Here is a 24,284-nt window from a genome sequence, read left to right on the forward strand (position 1 = left end):
ATCAGGTAAATAAACCTAAATGTTTTGTCTGGTAAGATTAAAATCACTGGCTCAAAATGTACAGTGCTGAAGAAGATTTAACTAAATTCTAACTGTCAGCTGTCTTCATCAAGCAATAGCCGATTTAACAACAGGGCCTTGAAACAGTTATTTAAAAATGTCAAACCAGGCTCTGCAATAAAATACAGTGGGGTATAAATCCATTAAAGGAAATAGCAAATAGAATGGGACTAATCCCAGGACTAATAGAATTTTTAGTTCTTATTTTTCCAGGGATATGACAGACCAGTTTGTTCAGACAACTCTCCAGTTTGAAAAAGCTAAAATGTGGAAGGACTTCTTTAAAGCACTACAAGGAGGAGATCACCAAGTCAACCACTCAAAGAAAATGAGGAAACGAGAGAAGCAGAAATCAGAAGATATGTCAGACTGGGATTTTTAAAAGTGTGATATGCTGTTTAGAAGAGATCTATTTAAATTATAAGGACACTAAAAGACTGACAATTAAAAGGGTGGTACTGGGGCACTTGTGTGGCTCAGTCGGTTAAGTGTCCAACTTCGGCTCAGGTCATGATCTCACAGTTCGTGGGTTCGAGCCCCACATTGGGCTTTGAGCTGACAGAGAGCTCAGAGCCTGGAGCCTGTTTCAGATTCTGTATCTCCCTCTCTCTCTGACCCTCCCCTGCTCACGCTCTCTCTCTCAGAAATAAATTAAAAAAACATTAAAAATGTATTGAAAAAATAAAAAATAAAAGGGTGGTACCAAATATACCCATGGATACACTAAGTGAAAGGAAACTAGTGTAGCTATCATATTGGATGAAATATTTTAAAAACACAAACACACTAGTGATACTCACTTTGTAAAAATAAGATCACCAGGAAGATAGAAGGCATTCAAATTTGTATGTATCTCAACAGTAGAACTGACAAACATAAAGAAAGTAGACAAATGTATAATCACTGTCAGATTTTAACATATCTCTCAGTAACTGACAGAATAGAGGGCAGAATCATTAAGGATATATTAGATTTCAAGATACCCAATCTAACTGGACATATACAGAATACTGTGTCCCATAACTGCAGAGTACAAATTCTTTATAAACTCACACATGACATTTACTAGGTAGGTCACATATTGGGACCTAGGGCAAATCGTAATATCAGAGGATTAAAATCACAAAGCATGTTCACTTACCCCATTTATTATGTGCAGTTGTATATCAACTATATCTCAGGTTTTTTTTAAAAAAACTAGTTTTATGTAAGATGGAACAATCAGTGCTCACTATATATACTGAGGTATGGAGAAGAAAACTGATCGCTTCCTTAACAAATTCACAATGGGGAGCATGCTTTATTTATTTAAATTTCTAGGAGAGAGAGAGAGAGACAGCGTGTGCAGGGGAGGGTCAGAGAGAGAGGGAGTCACAGACTGAAACAGGCTCCAGGCTCTGAGCTGGCAGTCAGCACAGAGCCCGACGTGGGGCTCGAACCCACGAACCGCGAGATCGTGACCTAAGCGAAAGTCGGACGCTTAACCGACTAAGCCACCCAGGCGCCCCGGGAGCACGCTATATTTAATATTTATAAATAATTCACATCTTAATTTATAATATGAATATTAAAAACTTTAATACTGAAATGTCAGCAGAACAATATGACATGGTTAATAGTAATAAAACCTCTAAAATTTTTTAAATGGAAAGTAAAACAAGGGAAACAAACTGGTTGATTAAAATTTACAAGTTTTCTTACAGCCATACAGTCGTTTGACTCACAATGCTTTCTCTGCACGAATTCTACAGTAAAGGGTTCTGGTCTGAAAAACAGAACAAAACTTCCATGCCCAAAAGACATCCCATAATAAGCAGCATGATTCACTTGAACATGTCAATAAAATGGGCACGTACATATAATCTACTCCCATAACAGCAAATTAAGTAGTAGTGTTCTTCCTTTTTTTTTTTAATTATAAAAAACAGTACATTAGATAAAACTTGGGGGGAAAACAATGAATCCATAATTACTCATAATCCCCCTATCCCAACACAAGCAGTTTTATTTCAGAATTCCTAGTCTCCAGAGGTGCCTGGGTGGTTCAGTCGGCTAAGCGTCGGACTTCGGCTCCGGTCACGCTCGGTACTCTTTCTCCCTCTCTCTCTTCCTTCCCCTCCCCAACTTGTGCTCTGAGTGCATAAACTTAATTTTTTTTAAAAAAGAATTACTACTTTCCAGTTTGTCCATATGCACATATATTTTTTATGTAGCTATAATCAGTATACAAGTTTTATTTTTGTTTTGATATTTAAATGTTTTTCAACATATTCCAGGTTTTTACATAGTTATCCTAATCATACCTTTTTAAAGTGTGCATAACAACAATTCCCACTGATGTGTTCTATTAGTCATTCAAGCTGGATACTGGGTTAGACGTTGAAGTTGGACACTTCGGTTACACCATGGTTCTCTACTATGCATTCTGTTGTATCTGTATAGATCTTTTAAAACTTATTCTTCTCTCAAGTTATTTTCTAAGGGTTAATTATCAAATATTGGTAGTTAGTGGGCATAAACATTTTTCTGGCTATTACCATAGTGCTTTTCTTAATGGCAAAAACCAAAGTTGAAGGCTGCTAATAGTACATATGCACATCCACTTCACAAGAACCCCACAAGCAGTGGGAGTTTGTATTAGACAACATTTTGAATTCAACTGAAAATTTACCCCAAGAAAATTCGCCAATGATTTATAGTTTTGGAGAATCTTAGACTATCTTTAACTTAACCATCTTGCTTGTTGCTTCAGTAATTTTTCCTTAGCTTCAGTATAAAAGCTAAGACACTGAAGTTTCCTAATGTCTGCATGATTAAATCATTTTATGTTTATTTTATCAGTCTTTCAATTCTACTTAAACATTCGTAAGTTGTTATATGGCAAGGGCTATATAATTCCACTAACGGAGAGGAGCTTAATTTAGCTTTAAGTTACAAATTACAGAGGGTTGATGAGGCAACTGAATAGCGTAATGGCAAAAAAATATCTAATTGGTGGGCTCACAAGACAATTTGTCACTCCCACTCCCAATCTCTTTGTTATCCTGACTGGCTCCTTTCTGTTCATGAACACTGTAAAGGTCTCCTCAGTCCTACATAAAACAAACCCATCCTAACTCAATCCTGTGGCCTGTTCAAGGCATGTTGGGGCTCCTTTAATTGCTAAAAGTGTTAAACTTTTTCCTCAATACCTTGCTCTGTGCCAGAGCTCTTTTGACGGTCATCAACGTGTCCTTTAGCTGTCTTACAGTTTTTCCCTGGGCTCATAACCTGAGGCCCCTCTACACCATTCATGAACACACCTCCCACCTTTCTGACCACTCTGTTTCCTACCATTCCCAAAGTCTGGGCTGAGCAGTATCTTTCTTCAAAAACTTTTTTCTTTGGGTATATCAACTATTCATACAATTTAATTGTAGGTGGATTCTAAAACTGTTAACTTTCCTCAAAGGACCAGAACTGCATTTCTAACTTGATGGCCTGTTAAGTGTTCTGTGGATGAATCCAGTTTAACAAATCAAAGCCAATTTTGTCCGTCTCCTCTATATCCATCCTTCTGTCAGTCGACTGTGCTCAGGATACTCTCTTGTTTAGGCATGAGCTCTTGTTTTCATCTCTGATGCTCTTGTTTTCTCACTCTAAGCAAGTTTGCTAGATTCCACTCTGGGAATGTTTCTTATTTCATTTTCTGAATCCCACCACCATCTCTCTAGTCCAGATCCTCTTTACTCCCTATTTCTATTATAGAAGCTTCTTTGACATTCTCTTCCAAATTAATTTCTTCTATAACTTGCTATAAATTTTCTTCTATAATTTGCTGCTATTTCAATCTTCTTAAAGGGCAACTTGGATTACATCACTCCTTTGTCAATAAACTTCTAATGGTTTCCCCATGCCTACCAAATTATGTATAGACCTCTTGGTCTGAAATTTAAGATGAATGATAGCTATCCCCAAACCATCTCTCTGGCTATCTCATTACTGTCCTATGCTCCAGGCAAAATGAAAGCAATAATTTTCCTCAACATATTCTTTGCTTATCTTTCTACTCCCTGGACACATCGGTTTTCCTTTTTCCATCATTTTTATTTTCCTTTTTCACTACATGGCCTGTACCCTTAAAAGCTACCTATGCTAAAGTTGAAAAGGAGTTTAAAAATGTTATTTTTTCCATAAGTAACATCTGACTTTCCTAACAAATATATTCTCTTTATGGGATCCACTGTATTCCATCTTGAATTTTAGTTACTTATGAGCTATACCTTTTTATTCCTATTAGACTAAAAATATTTTAAAGGAAGAGATTGCATCTTACAGTTTTTTACCCAATATTTTCACTAGCTGTTCTCATTTGATATCCAATTTCACTCTGTTCAATCATTTATTGAATATTATCAGCCAAGGTCACAGAACTAAGAACTGGGATTTCAACATGGGTCTAGTTCCTCTGGCTTTACTAGCATACTACCAAAAAAATGTCAAAAATCCCACACATGTCGAAAATATCTGCTGAATTTAATTAACCGGCTACATTGCCACAATCACATTTTAAATAAGACCTTATTAATGGAATTTGAAATAATTAAAATTGCCTAACAAGAAAGGATATCCATTGGCTTACTGAAAATTTTGAAATCTGTATTCATTTCAATATGGCATAATGAAAATTACTTCCAATTTAAAAATTACTGTAAACGGGTGCCTGAGTGGCTCAGACAGTAAGCGTCTGACTTCAGCTCAGGTCATGATCTTGGGATTCCTGAGTTCAAGCCCCACATCAGGCTCTGTGCTGACAGCTAAGAGCCTGGAGCCTGCTTTGGATTCTGTGTCTCCCTCTTTCTCTGTCCCTACCCCCACTCACACTCGCTCTCAAAAATAAAAATAAACATTAAAAAAATTAACTTTATAAGAATATGTAAGTATTTCTTTTTGAATATATACATTAAAATGAAAATAAATTCTTAAATTTTCTTGTGAAGGCTAAAAAATAAATTGCTCAAGATACCCCTTTAAAATGCTAAGATGCATTTTCTTCTGTACTCCAACAGCAATTTGAATATATCAGTATTATTATTTATTGGAGTATTTTATGAGTATTTCCTTCCACTTCTGTTTCCTTCCAATTGATTGTGGATATATCTGCATCTCTAGTACTTAGCACAACACCTGCCTGGCATATGTTAAGCTATCAATAATTTCATTGAACGTTTAAGAAATTTAAAGAAAATAATCTAAGTAATAATATTTATTAAAAGAAATGCCTGAGAAATCAATTTAATAGAAAAGAAAACACCACTTGATCATGGATTGTCTTTTCTACTTCTAAGTAGATAAACTTTTCCCTGGTGAGACTAAGTATTAGCCTACAAGTGATAGATTAAGCCATAGAAATAAATGTATCAAATCAGGAAAAAGAAAATTCAGGAAGAAAAACAGAACTATGAGTACAGTACTCCAGAGAATACCCAACCCAAAAGAGGATGATCAATGAAGGTTTTTATGTGCCCAGGTGATTTTAAATCAATATACACGAGTAGAAAATGGCCTATCTGGGTGCACCTGGGTGCTCAGTTGGGTTAAGCATCTAGCTCTTGACTTTGGCTCAGGTCATGATTTCACAATTCATGAGTTTAAGCCTCATATCAGGCCCTGCAGTGACAGCACAGAGCCTGCTTGGGATTCTCTCTTTCTCTCTCTGCACCTCCCCCACTCATGTACTCTGTTTCTCTCTCAAAATAAATAAAACTTAAAAAAAAAGGAAATGGCATATATGTTTAGCATCTACAATGTACCCAAGCACTGTGCTAGATGCTAGTTAATGTACTAAATGGACAATGTGCAAGCAGATAATCAAAAGCAGATGATGATACAATGTGGGTTGGTAATTCAGTTCATTAACTACTTGGGTAGTTCAATTATAACTGAAACTATTCAAGTTCTGCCAAGCTTGTCCATATAAAACAACATTAGAAATTTGATTTTGTTCATCTGGGTTGAAAAATATGGTATTATAGAATATTACCATATATATTTAATGAATTGATTAGGCTCTGATGGTACCTATTCTTTTTCTAAAAGTTTATTTATTTTGAGAGAGAGAGTGAGAGAGCATGAGCAAGGGAGGGGCAGAGAGAGAGGGAGAGAGAGAATCCTGAGCAGGCTCCATGCTGTCAGTGCAGAGCCTGATGCAGGGCTTGAGCTCACAGATAGTGAGATCATGACCTGAATCGAAATCAAGAGTTGAATGCTTAACTGCCTGAGCCACTCAGGTGCCCCTGATGGTACCTATTCTTAATCAAAGGTAAAATTAGTAAAGGTAAAACTACCTAAAAAAGCTTTACCACTTTATTAAATTATTATCCAGTATCTATTCTGTGCCACACAAAGGACTAAGTGTTGGGAATATAGGGAGAAGTAAGAAGTCACAATTCTTTGCAAGGTTCATTTAGCCTCATTTTAGAAGTCCGACATAAAAGCAATGATGACTTTAAGTATTTTTTTCTTCAAAAGAAAAAAAGAAGGCCAAGATCAGTATATATATATTCATCTTTGCTGTAAAAAAAAAAAACTCTGTATTTTTATGAATCATATTTGTGTTTCACTGACTACACTAAAAAAAAAAAAATCCATTCCATAAACTGCTAATCATTCTAGTGTTTGACGATACCAGTGGAAGATCTCTCATTCACTCCTCCCCAGCTTCAACACTCTTTCTCTTCTCAGCATGTCATGCTTCTGTCCTCAGGATATACTGTTCTTTAAACAAATATTTCCACACTGATGTTGCTCCCTCTGCTTGGAATGCCTCTGAGCAAATTTACAGAAAAGATATCTGCCCAGCAGAAACTAACTCATGCAAGTGTTCTCAATTTCCAAACAATGCGCTATCAGACTCTAGTCATCCTAATGCACACGTAAGTATTTTTCTGTCGTCCTTACACCTCCCCCGCTTCAACGTCCACTGGAGGGTATCCACCACTTTTCATTGATTTTGTTGTCCTGTAGGGTTTAGTATGCACAAAGTGCTGAGTAAATGGCCACTGAACTTCAACAATCCAATTAATTAATACTACTTTCACACTGTTTCTGAAATTTAAAAAATCAAACGTTTTAGTGGAAGAGTAATTTTATTGACTGATGAAAAACTAAAGTGATAAGAAGTATGGATAATAAACAATAAACAGTGAATTCTGCTGGATTTCTATTTTTATTCTTTTCACTTTAAGCCAAAAGGACATAAAATTATAGACTGTTAGTGAGCTAATCACTTTAAGTTTCTTCAACAAAAACTGCATAGTTTAGCAGTTGCACAGCATTAAATATATACAATTTTGCAAAACCCTGAAAGTTTTAATTTTAGTGTTGACCTCAAAGGCTAATGCAATCACCTACACTGGTCGGATTCAGAGTTTCTTTTCCCTTTTCTGCCACCCTGTAAAGAAAAATAGGGCAAATTATTTAGGAAGTACAATTTTGGGGGCATTTTCATTTTAAGAATAAATGAGAGCAAAGGCATTTTTGAGTATGAGAAAGAAACATCTTTTTTTTAGTTTGTTGCAAATCTGAATGTGCAGACCACTAAATTATTTTTATAAGGTTATTTTTTTACAAATGGTTAAAAGCAGGTTGTATGAAGCAGTTACTTCTACTTGAACTAGGTTAGATGTAGTAAGACTACCAAAATATTATTTTTTAGAGCTCATTTGGACTGTCTCTGGTCTTCTTAAAAATGTAATTTTTGACCAATACTAAAATAAACCATTTGCTCCATATAATCTGCAAATCTGGTAATTCAGTTCAATACTTCTCGGATAATTCAATTTTTAATTCAAGTTAGTCTTGTTCATGTTAGCATCAGAAATCTGATTTTGTTCATCAGCAGGTTGAAAAGCAGGTTATACTTTTCATATTGCTCAATGATAAATATGAATCTGTATTTAATTTGCTCCAAATGAAACTCCATCTATGGTGCTTGATTTGAGCCCAAAAAAGAGGTAAAAGCTTAAAATATAAGAAGTATTTTATATTCATTACTTTTAACATATCATTTTCTGCCTGACTCTGATTTAATAAGCAAATACTCATTGTAAAAATACAGAAAGTACAAAGGTACAAAGAGGAAAATTAAAATCACCCTTAATTATTCTACCCCTCATTTTAATTTTCCTTACAATAATTTTATAGTTTTCTTCTCTATTTTTATAAATTATGGCAATGATACCTAAATTTAGTTGATCAAGAGAATCACCTAAGTGGTGGTATTTTAAAAATTGTGATGTCTAGACTTTGTCCCAGATCTGTTTATTTATGGTTATCAGAAATGGGCTCAACAATCTGTAATTCAAAAAGTTCCCAAGTGATTCTGATGGTCAGCCAAGTTTGGAAACTAGTTCTTGTCTGTGGTTAAAGTGGTCAGGGGCACACAGAATCCAGACCCATTTACTAGTGCAGGCAGCTGTTCTCTGTGGCTTTCATCCTTGTTTTGCCTATAACTTCCCTCCTGGTGGTCAAAAACATTTCTACATCAACCTTGTAAATAAACAAATCAAGTGTGTTGTTATTCATTCCTGACCAAATAAACGTTCTGCACAGATTTATCCACAGGAAAAAAAAAAGTATGAAGAGGTTGAGACCTCAGATGTGTAATGGCATGTCTTAAAAACAAAATTTATTTCCTGTAGCAGAAAAATACAAATACATTTACTAAAAACTTTCCTACAGAGTAGATACCCACTATGCATAGGTACCAATGTCACACAGCTTAAAACTCTTACCTTGGTTTTCAACAAGATTAAAAAAAAAAAAAACCCACACAAAAAATTCAAAGATCTTTTTCAAGGTCTCCCAAGCAAAGGGAATTCTCCTTCCAGGAATGATGAGATGTCAAACCCAGGGCTGTTACAACTTCGATGTTCTTCCAAGCTAACAGTGGTGGTTTTCAAACCTTTTTGACTACGGCTCCCCACATTAATTAACAAATTTTATATCATGACTTAGACATGTATACATACATATAATTATGCATCATATATATACATATACACACATACTGAAACAAAGAAGTAACTTTTTTACTGCTTTGTCCAGAAAAAAATGCTTATATATGCAAAAGAAATAACAGAAAAATCACTCCTGTGCAACCACCAAAATAATAACGGATACAAATATCATCAATGGATGCTAAAATCATTTGGTAAAAAGAAAAGGATATTCACACAATCTCAAAGTATCACTTCACATATTTATTAATTATAAAGGGGAAAAGATATGTTTACAATGGAGATATCTAGGAGAAACTGCTGTACCCACGTGATCAGATTTATATAACAGGACAAATGCCATTACCTTCCCTCAAAATAATTCACTGGCACATATGCCACATCATGTACCAAGGATTTTTCTGAATTTAGTTAGCACTGTATTTACCAATATCTAGAATGACCCTAACATTTCCTAAAGTGTAAGTGATATGTCCAATAATAACATTATTAATATGTTTGGTGAAAAGATTCTAGACTGAAGAAAATAGTGCTTTATTCTCACACAGTATCTATCCTAAGTGTATTATTTGTGATGACAACACTTTTGAAAGTAGAAAAGCATACCTGGTATTTGGCTAGTTCTGCTTGTAATACTTTCACTTTAGATCTTTCTTGTTCTAATGCAGCATGAAGTGAAGTCACCTAAAATATTCAATTAAAAAAAGACTTTATGTCTTCAGGTAAATACTCTTAATTCTTAACATTTAGTCTCAGGGATGAATTTAATACTAGATGAACAGGCATCACAGGAGAACCACTTTCCCACTACCAAGGACATACACAATTTCAATTAGGCATTTTACTCAGTTGTCTATTAAAGATAGACAGGAGAAGCTCAATATTCCAAGGGGAAATGACAGAGTAAGGATGGGAAGAGGAGAAATTCATAGTCCATGATTGGATAAGTTATACCTGCCCTTTTTATCTCTATATTCAGAGTAGGCATCAACTGAAGTACAACCTTATCCTCCCTTATTCTTCAGGACATACCTACCTCCCTCAGCATGGAAAACAGAATCTTCATTCATTTGCTATTACATACTAATAATGGTGTATAATTTGTATCACTTTACTGCAGTATTGGTGGGCTGTGTTTTTCTTTAATCAAGTTTCATAATTTAGGACTAAAGAATAGCTTAAGGAAAGCAGTCCTGTATATTCCATAGTTTTTCTTACCTGTATAGTAAGCTCATTCTTGATACTTTGTGATTCATCAACTTGCAGCAGTATTTCTGCTTTATCTTTCACTGACAAGAAAGGAAAAACAGCGGTGTAATGTTTTCAGTCACTCAAACACTTGAACAATTCTTTAGTGATCCAAGACAGCAGTGTAATCGGGCAAAGATCTGTCCTTATACTGAATGAATGAATGAATGAATGAATGTATTCCTTACTTCTATATAGCTCTTATTTTTCACTGGTAAATTCTAACCATTATTATTACTACAGCAGTTTTCCTTGGAAATTTTATATTTTATGTGGTATTAAAATATTAATTGTAAAGGCAGCTTGAAAGATTAATTTTTTCCAGCTTTACTACAGAGGACAAGGACATAAACAATTTCTCAAAGGAATAAAACAAATACATCAATTCAGCACTGTCAAATGTAGCTCACATGATCATAACTGATTACATAAGTCTGTGGTCTTTCAGAACTAACTATTCCTTTATCTAGAAGTTTTTGCTCTTTGGAGAAGCAAGAGCTCTACATTTCGGCCACAAGGTTTCCTAAGCTTTAAAAATCTCCATATGGCTAACAACTTCTTTAACCCATGGGGATGCTTAATGTATGAAAAACTAACTCCTCAACTTTGAAAACAAGCTAGGAGAAACCGAACAGGTAAAACTGTAATAAATTTAGTGAAGGAGGAAAAGATCAAATACATGAGTACTGATATTACCACAGCTCTACCAATGTAATACTATAAAGACTGTGATTAAAATTTATTTTTCATAGTTTAATGCAGTAAGGTGAAGACACAGCATCAAGAAACAAATCACAGTCTCTCAAGATTTAACTTGGCAATGTTTTTAAATTTAAGCAATCTCTACACCCAACGTGGGGCTTGAAACCATGACCCTGAGATTAAGAGTTGCAAGCTCTTCTGTCTGAGCCAACCATATGCCCTTCAATTTGGGAATTTTTACATATTCCCCAGAATTATGCACCCCCACTGAGAATTCACTGAGAACTGAGAATTCATTAAAAAATGAATTTTAATAATTATGCAATATTTCAATTATAGTCAGCTTTCCAATAATTGTTTATGAAAACACAAATTTGTTTCATTGAGATTGCTGTATTGGAGAACAACCTGAACTTAAAATTAATTTTGCATTTGCTTGAGCATAATTTCACGAACACAGAAAACTGCACCCATGCACATACCTCAAATATTTCCTGACTATCTCCATTCCCTGAGTATTAAGAATTATACCAACATTCCATCCTTCCATCACTTCACAGTAAACACAACCTGCAGACCTTCTGAAGCCTATTTCCACAAGTAAACTTCATGTTGTCTTTCAGGTAAAGTGCCATATTTATTATAGTCTTTGTGTTTACCCATTTTAACATGTATAAAACTGTGTTACTGTTTTGTTAGGTTCCTATCTTTCATGTGTCTCCGATGAAGTTTTTTGACTGTTGACTGACGCTCCTAACTCCATTTCCCCATAATCCTTGTGGTTTTGTGTACTTACACAAATATTGGTGATTTTTAGGAACATATGTTGCATTAAAATAGAACTGACTGTATTTATACTCACATTATAAATGCTAGAGTATGTGTGCTCTATTGTACTGTATTTTTCATGTAAAATTCTTCTAGTTGGATTTTTTTTAAAGTAATCTCAAGCACCTGAGTGGCTCAGTCAGTTAAGCCTCTGACTCTTGGTTTCAGTTCAGGTCATGATCTTGCAGTTTGTGAGTTTAAGTCCCACATGCTCTATGTCGCTTTCAAAATAAATATATAAACTTAAAAAATTTTTTTTAAATAATAATCTTTACATCCAATGTGAGGTTTGAACTCACGACCTTGAGATGAAGAATTGCTTGCATGCTCTACTGACAGAGCCATCCAGGCACCCTTATTTGGATTTTTTTTTATAGGATAGAGTATGAACACTGATGTCATTTACTGGTAGCCACTTTATATTTATTTATTTATTAAAAAAATTTTTTTAATGTATGTTTATTTGTGAGAGTGAGAGTGAGAGAAAGTATGAGTGGGGGAGGAGCAGAGAGAAAGGGAGACACAGAATCTGAAGCAGGCCCTAGGCTCTGAGCTCTCAGCAAAGAGCCCCATGCAGGGCTCGAACCCATGAACGATGAGATCACGACCTGAGCTGAAGTCGGACACTCACCGACTTAGCCACCTGGGCGCCCCTACTGGTAGCCATTTGAAATGAGAGAAAGCTTTTATCATTTAACTTTCTCACTTTTCACAAATGTTTACCTAAATAGAAATATTATTTTGTTTTTTACATATTTAAAAATCAGGCATCCAATGTCCAATGATACCCTTAATTTCTTCAATTAGAAATACAGCTTCTAGGGGCACTTGGGTGGCTCAGTTGAGCAAATGACCTCGGCTCAGGTCACGCCTCGCAGTTCGTGAGTTTGAGCCCTGAATCCGGCTCTGTCCTGACAACTCAGAGCCTGGAGCCTACTGGATTCAATGCTTCCCTCTCTCTGCCCCATTTCCATTCGTGTTCTGTCTCTCTCTCTCAAAAATGAATAAACGTAAAAAAATTTTTTTAATAAAAAAGAAATCTAGCTTGTAAACAATTATTTTAATAATTTTGTTCATCAAATGATCCACATAGAACTCAGTAACATGCACAGATCTAAAGTGATCTCAGAATGTTGATATCTAATCGTCCAAATAATGCCTTTCCCCATTATTCTTTAACTTCTACTTCATCACAGTTAAGCTGTATAAATTATTTTATAAAAAATAGTAAAGTTATAAAACAGTAAGCTTGAATCTATTTCAACACAATATATTCTGTTCAACTGAACACGATTTCTAGTTTTTACTCATATTATTTTGATAACTGTCTTTTTAAATTATAGTTTAAATTCTGACTGGACAATTACACTCCCAGAATCTTCAATTTCTGGTATCTTGCTTACTCTTCAAGGTGAGTTTCACGATTTCTTGAACACTATACAGTACTCACAAGACATCTGTTTGGTTTATCACTGACACTATTGACAGGGAAAATTGTTTATTGGCCTTAATTTTGTCTATTCAGAAGATTTTCTCTTATTCATATCTTGCTATATGTCTTTTATTATTTACAATTTCCTTAGGATAAGCTTCATCTTAAAAAATTAACACACACTTCCTTTTCTGTTATGAATGGAAAACTTTCATAGAACTTTCAAGGGAAGTATCATTAGGTGTACATAACCAGGAGTGCAACTGATGTGGGGAGGGGCTTCATATAGCATCTACTTTATTAATCTGATTATCTCTAATCATTTTTGAGTGATTTCCTTGGCTTCCTGCTTGTGAACTACTGCCAAAGTTTAGAGTAGCACCAAAAGTATGAGGGGTTCAGGGAAAGGAAATAATGATAAGCATTCTCCTCTAATAATTAAAAACAGAATCTTAAGCAAGGTTTATTTGTATTTTCCTGCTGAATGTAGTCCAGTACTTTATAAGAACTGAAATTTCAAGCTTTCTCTTACCCAAATAGTTGTAAACCTGTATAATACTAAGGTGCTGTAAGAGTGACTTTAATAAAATTATCAGAAACAATTCAATTTGTATCACTCTGAGACAATTTTTAACCTTGTCGAGTTAATAAATCATATATCTTGAAAAATTATCTTCAAATATTTTTAAGGTCAACTTTTAATTCTAAAAACACACAAATCACTTACTTTCACCTTCCTGAAGCATTTTCAGTAACTGTGCATTTCTTGCCTTTACTTCTTTATACTTGGCCTAATAGTCAAAGAAAAAAGATTTAATTTTTAAAAGCAAATAATATAATTATTTACTATGAATTATGGAGCTATGAACTCTAGACTTGCTGAAAGACAGAAATTGCTTTTGAAAGAAACAGGATGGAGGAAAATGTATTCATAACTGTCTACTCCTAAGTTAAATCCCTGATAATAATAATAGAAATTAATATTATAAGATATTGAAAAATCAAGAAGAGAAGGATAAAACTGGACAAAATTTAAGATAACGCTAAATTTTTCTGAAGTCTTTCTTTTTTTCTTTAAATAAAACCCTTATACAATTCAAAATAATTAGGTGAAAACAAAGAAAATTCACAGCTCTAGATCAAGACTGTCCAGAACTACACTAAAACTTCCGGTATCTTTTCTATACCTGCCACTGTCCAGTATGTGGCTACTAACTACTGAAAAAGTGCCTAGGCACACTCACAAAGTGGTTACTCAACTGTACAGCACATTGCTATGTCTGCTCACTTATTATTTCATTAACTATATATTGTTAAAGTAACTTTTGTCTGGTATGAATTAATAATTTATTGGAATACTTTCCAATTCTTTTCAATTTCTTTTTCTAAATGACTTAGCTTCTCCTTATACTACATAAATGACACAATTATATACTTATGAACAAGAGGAACTGTGTTCCCACATTAACATCTTTATTCCAGGGTATTTTCCCACTACAGTATACTTATTCAATTCAGTAAGACTGAATTACTTACAAATACTTAACATATTAATACATTAGACAAAACAATACATTTAATACATGATGGAAAAACAAGATGTCAGAGAAAGAAAGCACATCAGTATACGAAACTTGTCACTTCTCTTAACATGTACATAGGTAAGTACAGAAGTTATCAATTCAAAAATCTTTCTTGTAAAAGATATTTAATATACTTTAAATCAAGTCCACTAAGGACAAAGATGGCTTTTACTAAATACTCTATCCAGTAAATTGCTGGTAAGAAACCAGTAATGATATTCAGTAATACTGCAGTCAATACACTGAACAGAAGTAAACACCACAGTAAATTTAAAAGAAATAGAACTTCTAAGAATCTTAGAACTCAATGAGAGAGATAAGTCAGAAGAACACATGAAAATATGAAAGGGAAAAACTTACACAGACAACTACAAGTATATTCACTAAGAATACAGAGATATATCCCCTATGAATATGAAACTGTATCTAAGAAATTCTCTCAAGGCCCTAATCAATGTTAATATCTTGCTAAATGCTATCTCCAGCTCAAGTGATCTGTCCAAGGTACAGATCAGTGCATACAGATACCTCTTATACCAGCTTTAGAGTGTATAGTCAGCTCATACAGCAAAAATTGCAAATGAGCAAAATTACCCATGAAAAATCTTTATACTGCCCATAAAAACAGCATACATAGTTTTGTATATACAATACTGAATAGTAAACATACCTATAAAAACGAAGTGTCTAACAAAACAAATGAGAAAAGGGGAAAAAAGAGAGACAAACCAAGAAACAAACTCTTAACTACAGAGAACAAATTGATGGTTACCAGAGGGGAGATGGATAGGGGAAGGGGGAGAATAGGTGATGGGGATTACATACCATGACGAAAAATATAAAATTAAATAAAATAAAAAAAAACAATGCTTCATAAATTGTAAGCAGGAAAAAAAAAGAACTGCAATTAGAACCAATGGATTGGTGCTAAATGAATATATACTTCAATTCTTATCTAAAAACTTAACCTAAATATATTTAGAAGATATAGATGTATATAGTACATGACAATTTCTTTTTACCTAGGGCCCAGATTGATGTGGATAAATATAAACTAAATGTTAAAAGCTGTCATCAGAAGGGAAATGTTCCATTAAAACAAATACATCAAAGAACAAAAAAGTACTTAAATTTCTTGGCTTATTTTTTGTTTAGCCATGGCTGACTAAAATTTTACTGCTTTCAATAGGTAACTTTAAATTTTAATTTTCAAAGTTATAAATTCACTTGATGAATTAAAAAAAAATCTGTTGGATTCAAGTTGCTAAGATCCTGTTAAGAATTTTTGCATGTTTGTTCATGGCTGATATTGCTCTGTGGTTTTATCTTCCTGTAATAAAATAAATAACTAAAATAAAATCTAAATACCTTCAAATGCTGACCCCAACTAACATCTCCAATCTAATCTTCTACAACTTCCCATTTCACTAAATTTCAGCAACAATATATTTCTTAAGATTTCCATGCCTGTGTAGGTACTGTCTCCACCTGGAAACACTATCTTTTCTGTGAAAGCCTTACCAATTTCCAATAGCAGCAACTAATTCATGATTGTTTCTGTGATTTGGGAGCATTCTGTCAAATTTCTATAAATTCTACATTGTAGTACAACTACTTACACATTTATCTCCCCCATTAGACTATGAGCTTCTTGGTAGCTCATATTTGTATTTATTCTTTGTGCCTAGCACATGATAAGTGCCCAATAAAAGAAAAGGAAAATATAAATCACAAAGAGAAAGCTAAGGGGGGCGGGGGGTAGATGCAGTCCAAAAAGGTTTTAGCATGGATGATTCCTAAAGGCATAAGTAGAGGTAAAAGGGAAATACGTAAGAACCATCAGGACTTGAACTTGAGTTCATTTTTTTCACTATTACATATGTGGGGCCCAGAAAAGCACCAGGCACATTATAGGGACTCAACAGACAATTGTTGAGTGAAAAATATTAGTCAAAAAAAATGAGACTGGAGATGAATAGGAGATTTTTCTTTAAGAAGCCTAAGGAAGCAAATTAAAGAGTAAAATGTAGGTTTATGGTTAAAATAAATTGTATAAATGGGGCTCCTGGGTGGCTCAGTTGACTAAGTGTCCAACGTAGGCTTAGGTCATGATCTCACGGCTCATGGGTTCAAGCCCCACGTCGGGCTCTGTGCTGACAGCTCAGAGCCTGAAGCCTGCTTCAGATTCTGTGTCTCCCTCTCTCTCTGCCCCTCTCCGCCTCAAGTTCTGTCTCTGTCTCAAAAATAAATAAACAACCTTTTTAAAAAAAAAGGTTAAAAGAATAAAATAAATAAATAGTATAAATAACAAGTGTTGGCAAGGATGTGGAGAAATTGGAACTTTTGTCTATTTTGGTGATGGGAATGTAAAATGTTGCAGGTGCTATGGAAAACAGTATGGCAGTTTCTCCAAAAGTTATAATTACCATGTGATCAGAGTTGGGACTCAAATATTTGTACACTAATGTTCATGGCAGCATTGTTCACAATAGCCAAATGGTGGAAACAATACAAGTATCCACAAACAGATGAATAAGCAAAATGTAGTATACACATACAATGGGCTATTATTCAGTCATAAAAGGAATGAAATTCTAATACATACAAAAACATGAATGAAACTTGAGAATATTATGCTAAGTGAAATAAGCCAGACACACAAAGACAAAAATTATATAACTCCATTTATATGAAGTACTCAGAATAAAGCAAATTCATTGGAATTACAGGTAACCAGGGGCTGCAAGGAAAGAGGAAAAGGAGTTTTTTAATGAGTACAGAATTTGTTTGAGATATGAAAAAGTTCTGGAGGCAGATAGTAGTGATAACCACACAACACTGTGAAGATAATTAATGCCACTGAACTGTATACTTAAAAATGGTTAAAATGGCCAATTTAATGTTATATATATTTTAGCATGAGAAAAATTATACTGTTATTCAGATTTTACATCATTAAAAACCTAAACAGCAGAAATGTTATTTCTATTAATCAAATATTACACATATTTACATATAAGAAAAACAGAAAGGTACAATGTAAGAAAATTAGTTTACAACAGCAAATAAATACAAACCTCCCACTGAGTGATCACATTTTTCAGCTTCTGGATTTCAGCATCTTTCCTTTCAAGTTCCAACTTTAGTCTTTCAATTCTTCCATCTTTGAGAACAACTTCCTAAGGAAGAAAAAGACTATTTTAGAACTAAGATAGTTCTACCAGTTCTTGTTTACAATATTCTTTTGTGAAAGCTGAAGAGGAAAAAATCTGGATTTTCCCAATTTTAATTCATTTTCTAAAGCAACCTTAAACTGTTGACTACACTTCCACTTCTACTCAATTATACAATTGTAATTACTACAGTGAAAGCAAGTAAGATATTTATGATTAATCTCACAATAAACTATTTGTAAAAAAAAATATATTTATGATTAATCTCAAACTATAAGCATAACACAGAATAGTATCAAACTCTTAAATGTTTCTATACTGGAATAAACATATTAAAAGTGCTCTGGGACAAGTTGCTATTAGTCTACCTTTAAAACTTGAAAGAATTGAAAAATTTATGAGAATTATAATTTAATATAATATAAATTATTTAACATAGTTATAAATTGTAATTTATAATATAAATTATTTTATAATTTATATGTAATCATTGATTATGAAATATAACTAAATAACAAATAATACCAGAGCCCCAAAATAATAGCTTTTCTGTATATCAGCAATTAGTAGGCAGAAAATATAACTAGAAAAACCATTTCCTCCTCAGTAGCTATAAAAATATCCCTAAGGGTGCCTGGGTGGCTCAGTCGGCTAAGTGTCCAACTCTTGATTTCAGCTCAGGTCATGGCCCTGCAATGGGCTCCGCACTGAGCATGGAGCCTGATTGGGATTTTCTCTCTCCCTCTCTCTCTGTCCTTCCCCCTGCTGATTTTCTCTCTCCCTCTCTCTCTCTCTCTCAAAATAACCATTTAAAAAATATATCCCTATACAGCCCCTCTGGAAAACAGTGTGGCGGTTCCTCAGGAAACTAACAATAGAACTCCCCTAGGACCCAGCAATAGCACTGNTTATAAAATACTGAAAAGAACATGGAACAAAGTATGTTTGCAGATAACAACTAAATATTACTTAGTTAATTCAATAAAATTTCAATTGAAATTCCAGTCAAAACTTCATCTGGGAGGGGCGCCTGGGTGGCTCAGTCGGTTGGGTGACCGACTTCAGCTCAGGTCATGATCTCACGATTCGTGGGTTTGAGCCCCACATCGGGCTCTGTGCTGACAGCTAGCTCAGAGCCTGGAGCCTGTTTCAGATTCTGTGTCTCCCTCTCTCTCTCTCTCAGAAATAAATTTAAAAAATTTTTTAAAAAAGCTTCATCTGGGAGAATACAGAACAAAAACAAAAAGTTAATGCAATGAAGAGGAATTTGTCTACCAAATAATTGTACGCTATATTGCAAAAATAAAATAGTGTGGTAAGGGCATCTAGGTGGATAGAAACATTGTACAAGAAAAGAAATTCCAGAAAAAGACTTAAGATAGAAGAATTCATTGTAACATAATTATGGTATTTTAAAGAAGTGAAAAAAGGCTGAATTATAGAATAAANATAGGTGGATAGAAACATTGTACAAGAAATTCCAGAAAAAGACTTAAGATAGAAGAATTCATTGTAACATAATTATGGTATTTTAAAGAAGTGAAAAAAGGCTGAATTATAGAATAAATGGAGGTTATAGGATAAATGGCTAACTGGGGAAAAAATCAAGTTAAATAAATTCCTGTCATCTTGCACCACATACCAAAACAAATTTAAATGCAAAAAATCATCTAACAGTCACATAAGAGTATAAATTGGTTCTACTTATCTAACGACTAATGTGGCAACATTAACTTACTCTACAAATACTCTACACCTAACTGCTAGGTGCCGGTGGACTACGGTGAATAGAACTAACAAGACTCTGGCTCTCTGGGACTTGTCCGGTAGAGGAGGCAGACGTAACATCAATGCTGAAATTACAAAGCGGGGTTTAAGCCATGAAGAAAATCAGCATAGTGCTATAAAGGGAATAATGTGGACTATTTTCTGGTGGATCGAGGAAGTGTTCTCTGAGGTAGTGACACTTAAGATGAACTTTGAAAATAAATAAATAAATAAACTTTGAGTGATGGGAAGGAACTAGCTAAGTAAAAAGTAGAGGTAAGAGATTTCCAAGCAGAAAGAGCAGTATGTTTAAAGGCTCTGAGGCAGGAAGGAGCCTGAATTTGAAGGGGAAAGAGGCCAGTATGGCTGGAGTTGAGTGAGGGGGAAGATGGTAGAAGACAGAGGCCTGATCTTGGAGGGCCTTGTGAAGCAGTGAAGGCTTTTGAGCAGGACTATCGGATTTATATTTATGTTACATTTATGGTTTAAGGGATCACTTTGACTGCTATGGAAAATGATTAGAGTGGGTATGAGATCATGACCTGAGCCAAAGCTGGACCCTTCACCAACTGAGCTGCCAGGTGCCCCTATTTATTTTTAAATGCTTATTTATTTTTAGAGAGAAGGGGGGAGATAGAGAATGAGCAGGCAAGGGGCAAAGAGAGATAGAGAGAGAGAGAGAGAGGAAGTCCCAAGCAGGCTCTGTACTGACAGCAGACTCAAACCCACGAACTATAAGATCATAATCTGACCTGAGCTGAAACCAAGAGTTGGATGCTTAACCTACTGAGCACCCCAGACATCATTTAAATGCCCAACAATAGGATACAAGCTAATTACGTGGTAAATCACAAAACTGAAAACTTGGAAATCACTAAAAATGATATAGAACTATAAGACATTCACACGGTCTCAATATTATACCATATGCAAAGAAGATATTCTGGAAGAACATAAACTGAAAATTTAGTAACTCTTAGATTTATTCTTGTAAGATTACGGAACTTTCACTTTATTGTTTAAAAAATTTCCTTTTATTGTGGTGCCTGAGTGGCTCAGTTGGCTCAGGTTATGATCTCACAGTTTGTGAGTTCTAGCCCAGCATCAAGCTCTCTGCTGACATGTGGAGCCTGCTTGGGATTCTCTCTCTCCCTTTTTCTCTGCCCTTCTCCTGCTTTCTCTCTCTCTCAAAATAAATAAAAATTTAAAAAAATTAAAATTTCATTTTATCAAAATTGTTTTATACCAAGTATGGAATAATTGAATAATATAAATTACTACTCTAACCTTGGAAAAAATGGAAACACAGAAGTATTAAAATAATCTAGATGAAGAAGAATATCTATCATCTTTGAGTAGGAAAGCCCTTCTGAACATACCAAATGGAGGAAACTGAAAGGAAAAGACTGATAGATTTAGGTTAATGAAAAATCTCCACAAAAATACTATAACAAAATCCAAAGGTAAATGAGAAACTGGAAAAAACAGTCACAACCATATGACAGGTATATAACCAATAAACTTGAGAAAGTATACAATTTCACTAGTAAGCAAAGAAATGTTACCTCAAACTGATACATTTAAAGTATTTTTTTCTCAATGTGGGTAACTGAAAGCAATTTAGATTTTAAAAATTCAATTATTTAATGTATAAGAATTATTACTTAATAACTCAAAATGCTGACCATCTTTATTTAACTAAAAAGTGGTCCATATAACAGTTTCTACATTATTGGAGGACAAAAGTATATATTGTTAGAAAAGCAGGATCACAACAAATTATCAATAGTTTTCTCCAGATGAATAAAATTAAGTTCATTTTTCCCCACTGCATCTACAAATTGGGGATAACATCTACCAACTACTAGTTAACTGTGCAAAATAAATGAAATAATCATTTTAAGTATTTAACACAGTAAGCTCTCAAGTACTTTTACTATTGTCATTTCTCCACTTTACAGAAAATCATATTGTTTTAAGTACATTCATTTTTATAAAATCCTATATTTCAATAAATTTAAAAAGTATCTTCTCAGTAGAAATTATTATACTAAAATGACGAAACAAAGATGTAAAAGATAAAGTCCATGTCCACAAGGGACTTGTAATCTGCTATAAAAAAATCTGTGAAATGTGCCGTAAGTAAAACAAAATGCTGTGTAGTAAGAAAAAGAAGGGAAGATCACATATAGATTTTGTTTCGTGTGTGGGGTGGGGCTCTGAGAGAAAGCGTCACAGAGAAGGTAACATGTGACATGAACCTTGAGGAAAGCCAGGGAGGACTGAGCATTCTGTGACAGGCGTACTCTGTTCTAGCTATGAGGAAATCTGGGAAAGAATATAGTTGGAGTCAATTAGGTTGAAACTACATCACAGAACAATGCTTTCAAACTTATGTGACAGTGACCCAGAATGCACATACATGTCAGTGTATGTATATGTACTTATGCATATATGTTGTGTATGTATACATATACACATTAGAACAAACTTCATAAAATACGAATAGGTAAACACTTTATATACTCTTGACATGTTTTTCTATTATCTACTATGTTTTTCTACTATCTATCTATAAATCTACTAAATTGATTTCTGGACCTGTTAAATGAGTTGGAACTCTCAGTTTGAAAAGCACAACCTGAAGACTTTACATATCCGGCCAAGGACATTGTACTTGATTCAACAGATATTGAAGTTTAAGGGCTTGTGTGGCATGGTGGAAGTCACACTTTTTAAAAAGTCATCTGGTAGCAGTGCATAAGAGATATTACACCTACCATTAGAAGGCAGGAGGCAGAAAGACTTGTTAAAAATTACTGAAATACCACCAGTAAGACATAATGAAGGCCTAAATCAGAAAAGTGTTCATGAAAATAGAAGAGAAGATAGATTTGAGAAATATTTCAATGATTAAAAACTACCAAACCTTGAAAAACAGAAAAGTAATAAAAGAAGTTTAGAGTCTGGATATCTGGATAAAATGACAGAACCAAAACCAGAAATGATGAAAAGTCAAGCCAAATGTTCGGTTTGGAGAGTAAATGATGGGCATGAATTTGGACACAGCAAGTATGGCTATCAACAGAACAAGAGAGGCAATTAATATACAGGGACAATTAATAAAACAGAGCCCTCAAGTAAAGAAGACCAGGAGTGGATGATCTACCCAATGCTGGTGACATTGTGGACAATCTAGTAAGCTCATACCCTGCTTCTAGAAGACAATGCTGATTCATATCAAGAGCAAAACAGATGTTTATATCCTTTGATTTAATTATAATTACTACTGTTAAGACTTTATTTCAAGGAGGGGTGCTTGGCTGGCTCAGTTGGTAGAGTGTGTGGCTCTTGATTTTGGGGTTATGAGTTTGAGTCTCACATTGGATCCAGACATTACTTAATTTTTTTTTTTTAATTTANAACAAAATCTTTAAAAAATTGCAAGGAAATAATTCATCAAAAAAATTAAACATGTTCAATGAATATCAAGTGACCAATTCTCAACCATCTAAATATTCAATTATAGGGTAATGAATGACTAAGTGAATTATATTGTCTTGATTTGACAATATAATGCATGGTTTACAAAAGGGGCTACAAAACCGTAATCCTTATTGTTACAATTATTTTTCTTCTTAAATAGTTTATTGTCAAGTTGTTTACATATAACACCCAGTGCTTGTTACAATTATTTTTAAATACTATTTAAAATATATGCATGTGGCATTTTCCTAGAAAAGCAGTATTGAAAAATGAAACCACACGTTGTGTTAAGGATGGTTGAATTAGGAGGGGACGCCTGGATGGCTCAGTTGGTTAAGTGCTGGACTCCTGATTTCGGCTCAGGTCATGATGTCAAGTTTGTGGGTTCAAGCCCCATGTCAGGCTCTGCACTGCCAGTGTGGAGCCTGCCTGGAATTCTCTCCCTCTACCCTGCTCATGTTCTCTCCCTCCCTTTTTCAAAATAAATAACTTAATACTGGTTGAATTAGGGACACCTGGCTGGCTAAGTCAGTAGAGCACATGACTCTTAATCTCAGGGTCATGTGTTAAAGCCCCATGTAGGGCATGGAGCCTACATTAAAAAAAAAAAAAAAGACTGGGGGCACCCAGTGGCTCATAGGTTAGGCATCCAACTTTGGCTCAGATCATGGTCTCGTGGTTTGTGGGTTTGAGCCCCATGTTGGGCTCTGTGCTGACAGCTCAGAGCCTGGAGCCTGCTTCGGATTCTGTGTCTTCCTCTCTCTCTGCTCCTCCCCTGCTGGCATGCGCTTTCTCTCTCTCTCAAAAATAAATAAAACGTTAAAAATTTTTTAAAAACAGAGGTTGATTAGGATTGATTTATTTTCTACCTTTGAAAATTCCTGGCATATTAATACCAGGAGGATTTTCACCTTGGCAAAAAGAAGAGTTTTCTCTGAGAAAGGAGCACAATGAAGAGAGGAAAGAGGTTAAGAGAGAGAAGAGTATTTTTTAAATGGTCTCAATC

General features: G+C 34.4%; 1 protein-coding gene across 2 annotated transcripts in view; it reads right to left on the reverse strand.

The window, feature by feature from the left end:
• Positions 1-7,244: 7,244 nt before the first annotated feature.
• Positions 7,245-24,284, reverse strand: part of GKAP1 (G kinase anchoring protein 1) — a 78,530-nt gene continuing 61,490 nt past the window's right edge. For both annotated transcript variants that reach the window (XM_077749540.1, XM_077749539.1), the window contains 5 exons: positions 17,930-18,031; positions 13,997-14,060; positions 10,278-10,348; positions 9,666-9,743; positions 7,245-7,492 (listed from right to left, as the gene is read on the reverse strand). In XM_077749540.1, coding sequence (XP_077605666.1) covers positions 7,445-7,492; positions 9,666-9,743; positions 10,278-10,348; positions 13,997-14,060; positions 17,930-18,031 — 363 coding nt within the window. In that variant the 3' untranslated portion in view covers positions 7,245-7,444. The remainder of the gene's footprint in view (positions 7,493-9,665; positions 9,744-10,277; positions 10,349-13,996; positions 14,061-17,929; positions 18,032-24,284) is intronic.

The sequence above is a fragment of the Crocuta crocuta genome, unplaced genomic scaffold (genome assembly GCF_008692635.1).
Source record: "Crocuta crocuta isolate KB4526 unplaced genomic scaffold, BGI_CrCroc_1.0 scaffold99, whole genome shotgun sequence".
Lineage (NCBI taxonomy): Eukaryota > Metazoa > Chordata > Mammalia > Carnivora > Hyaenidae > Crocuta > Crocuta crocuta.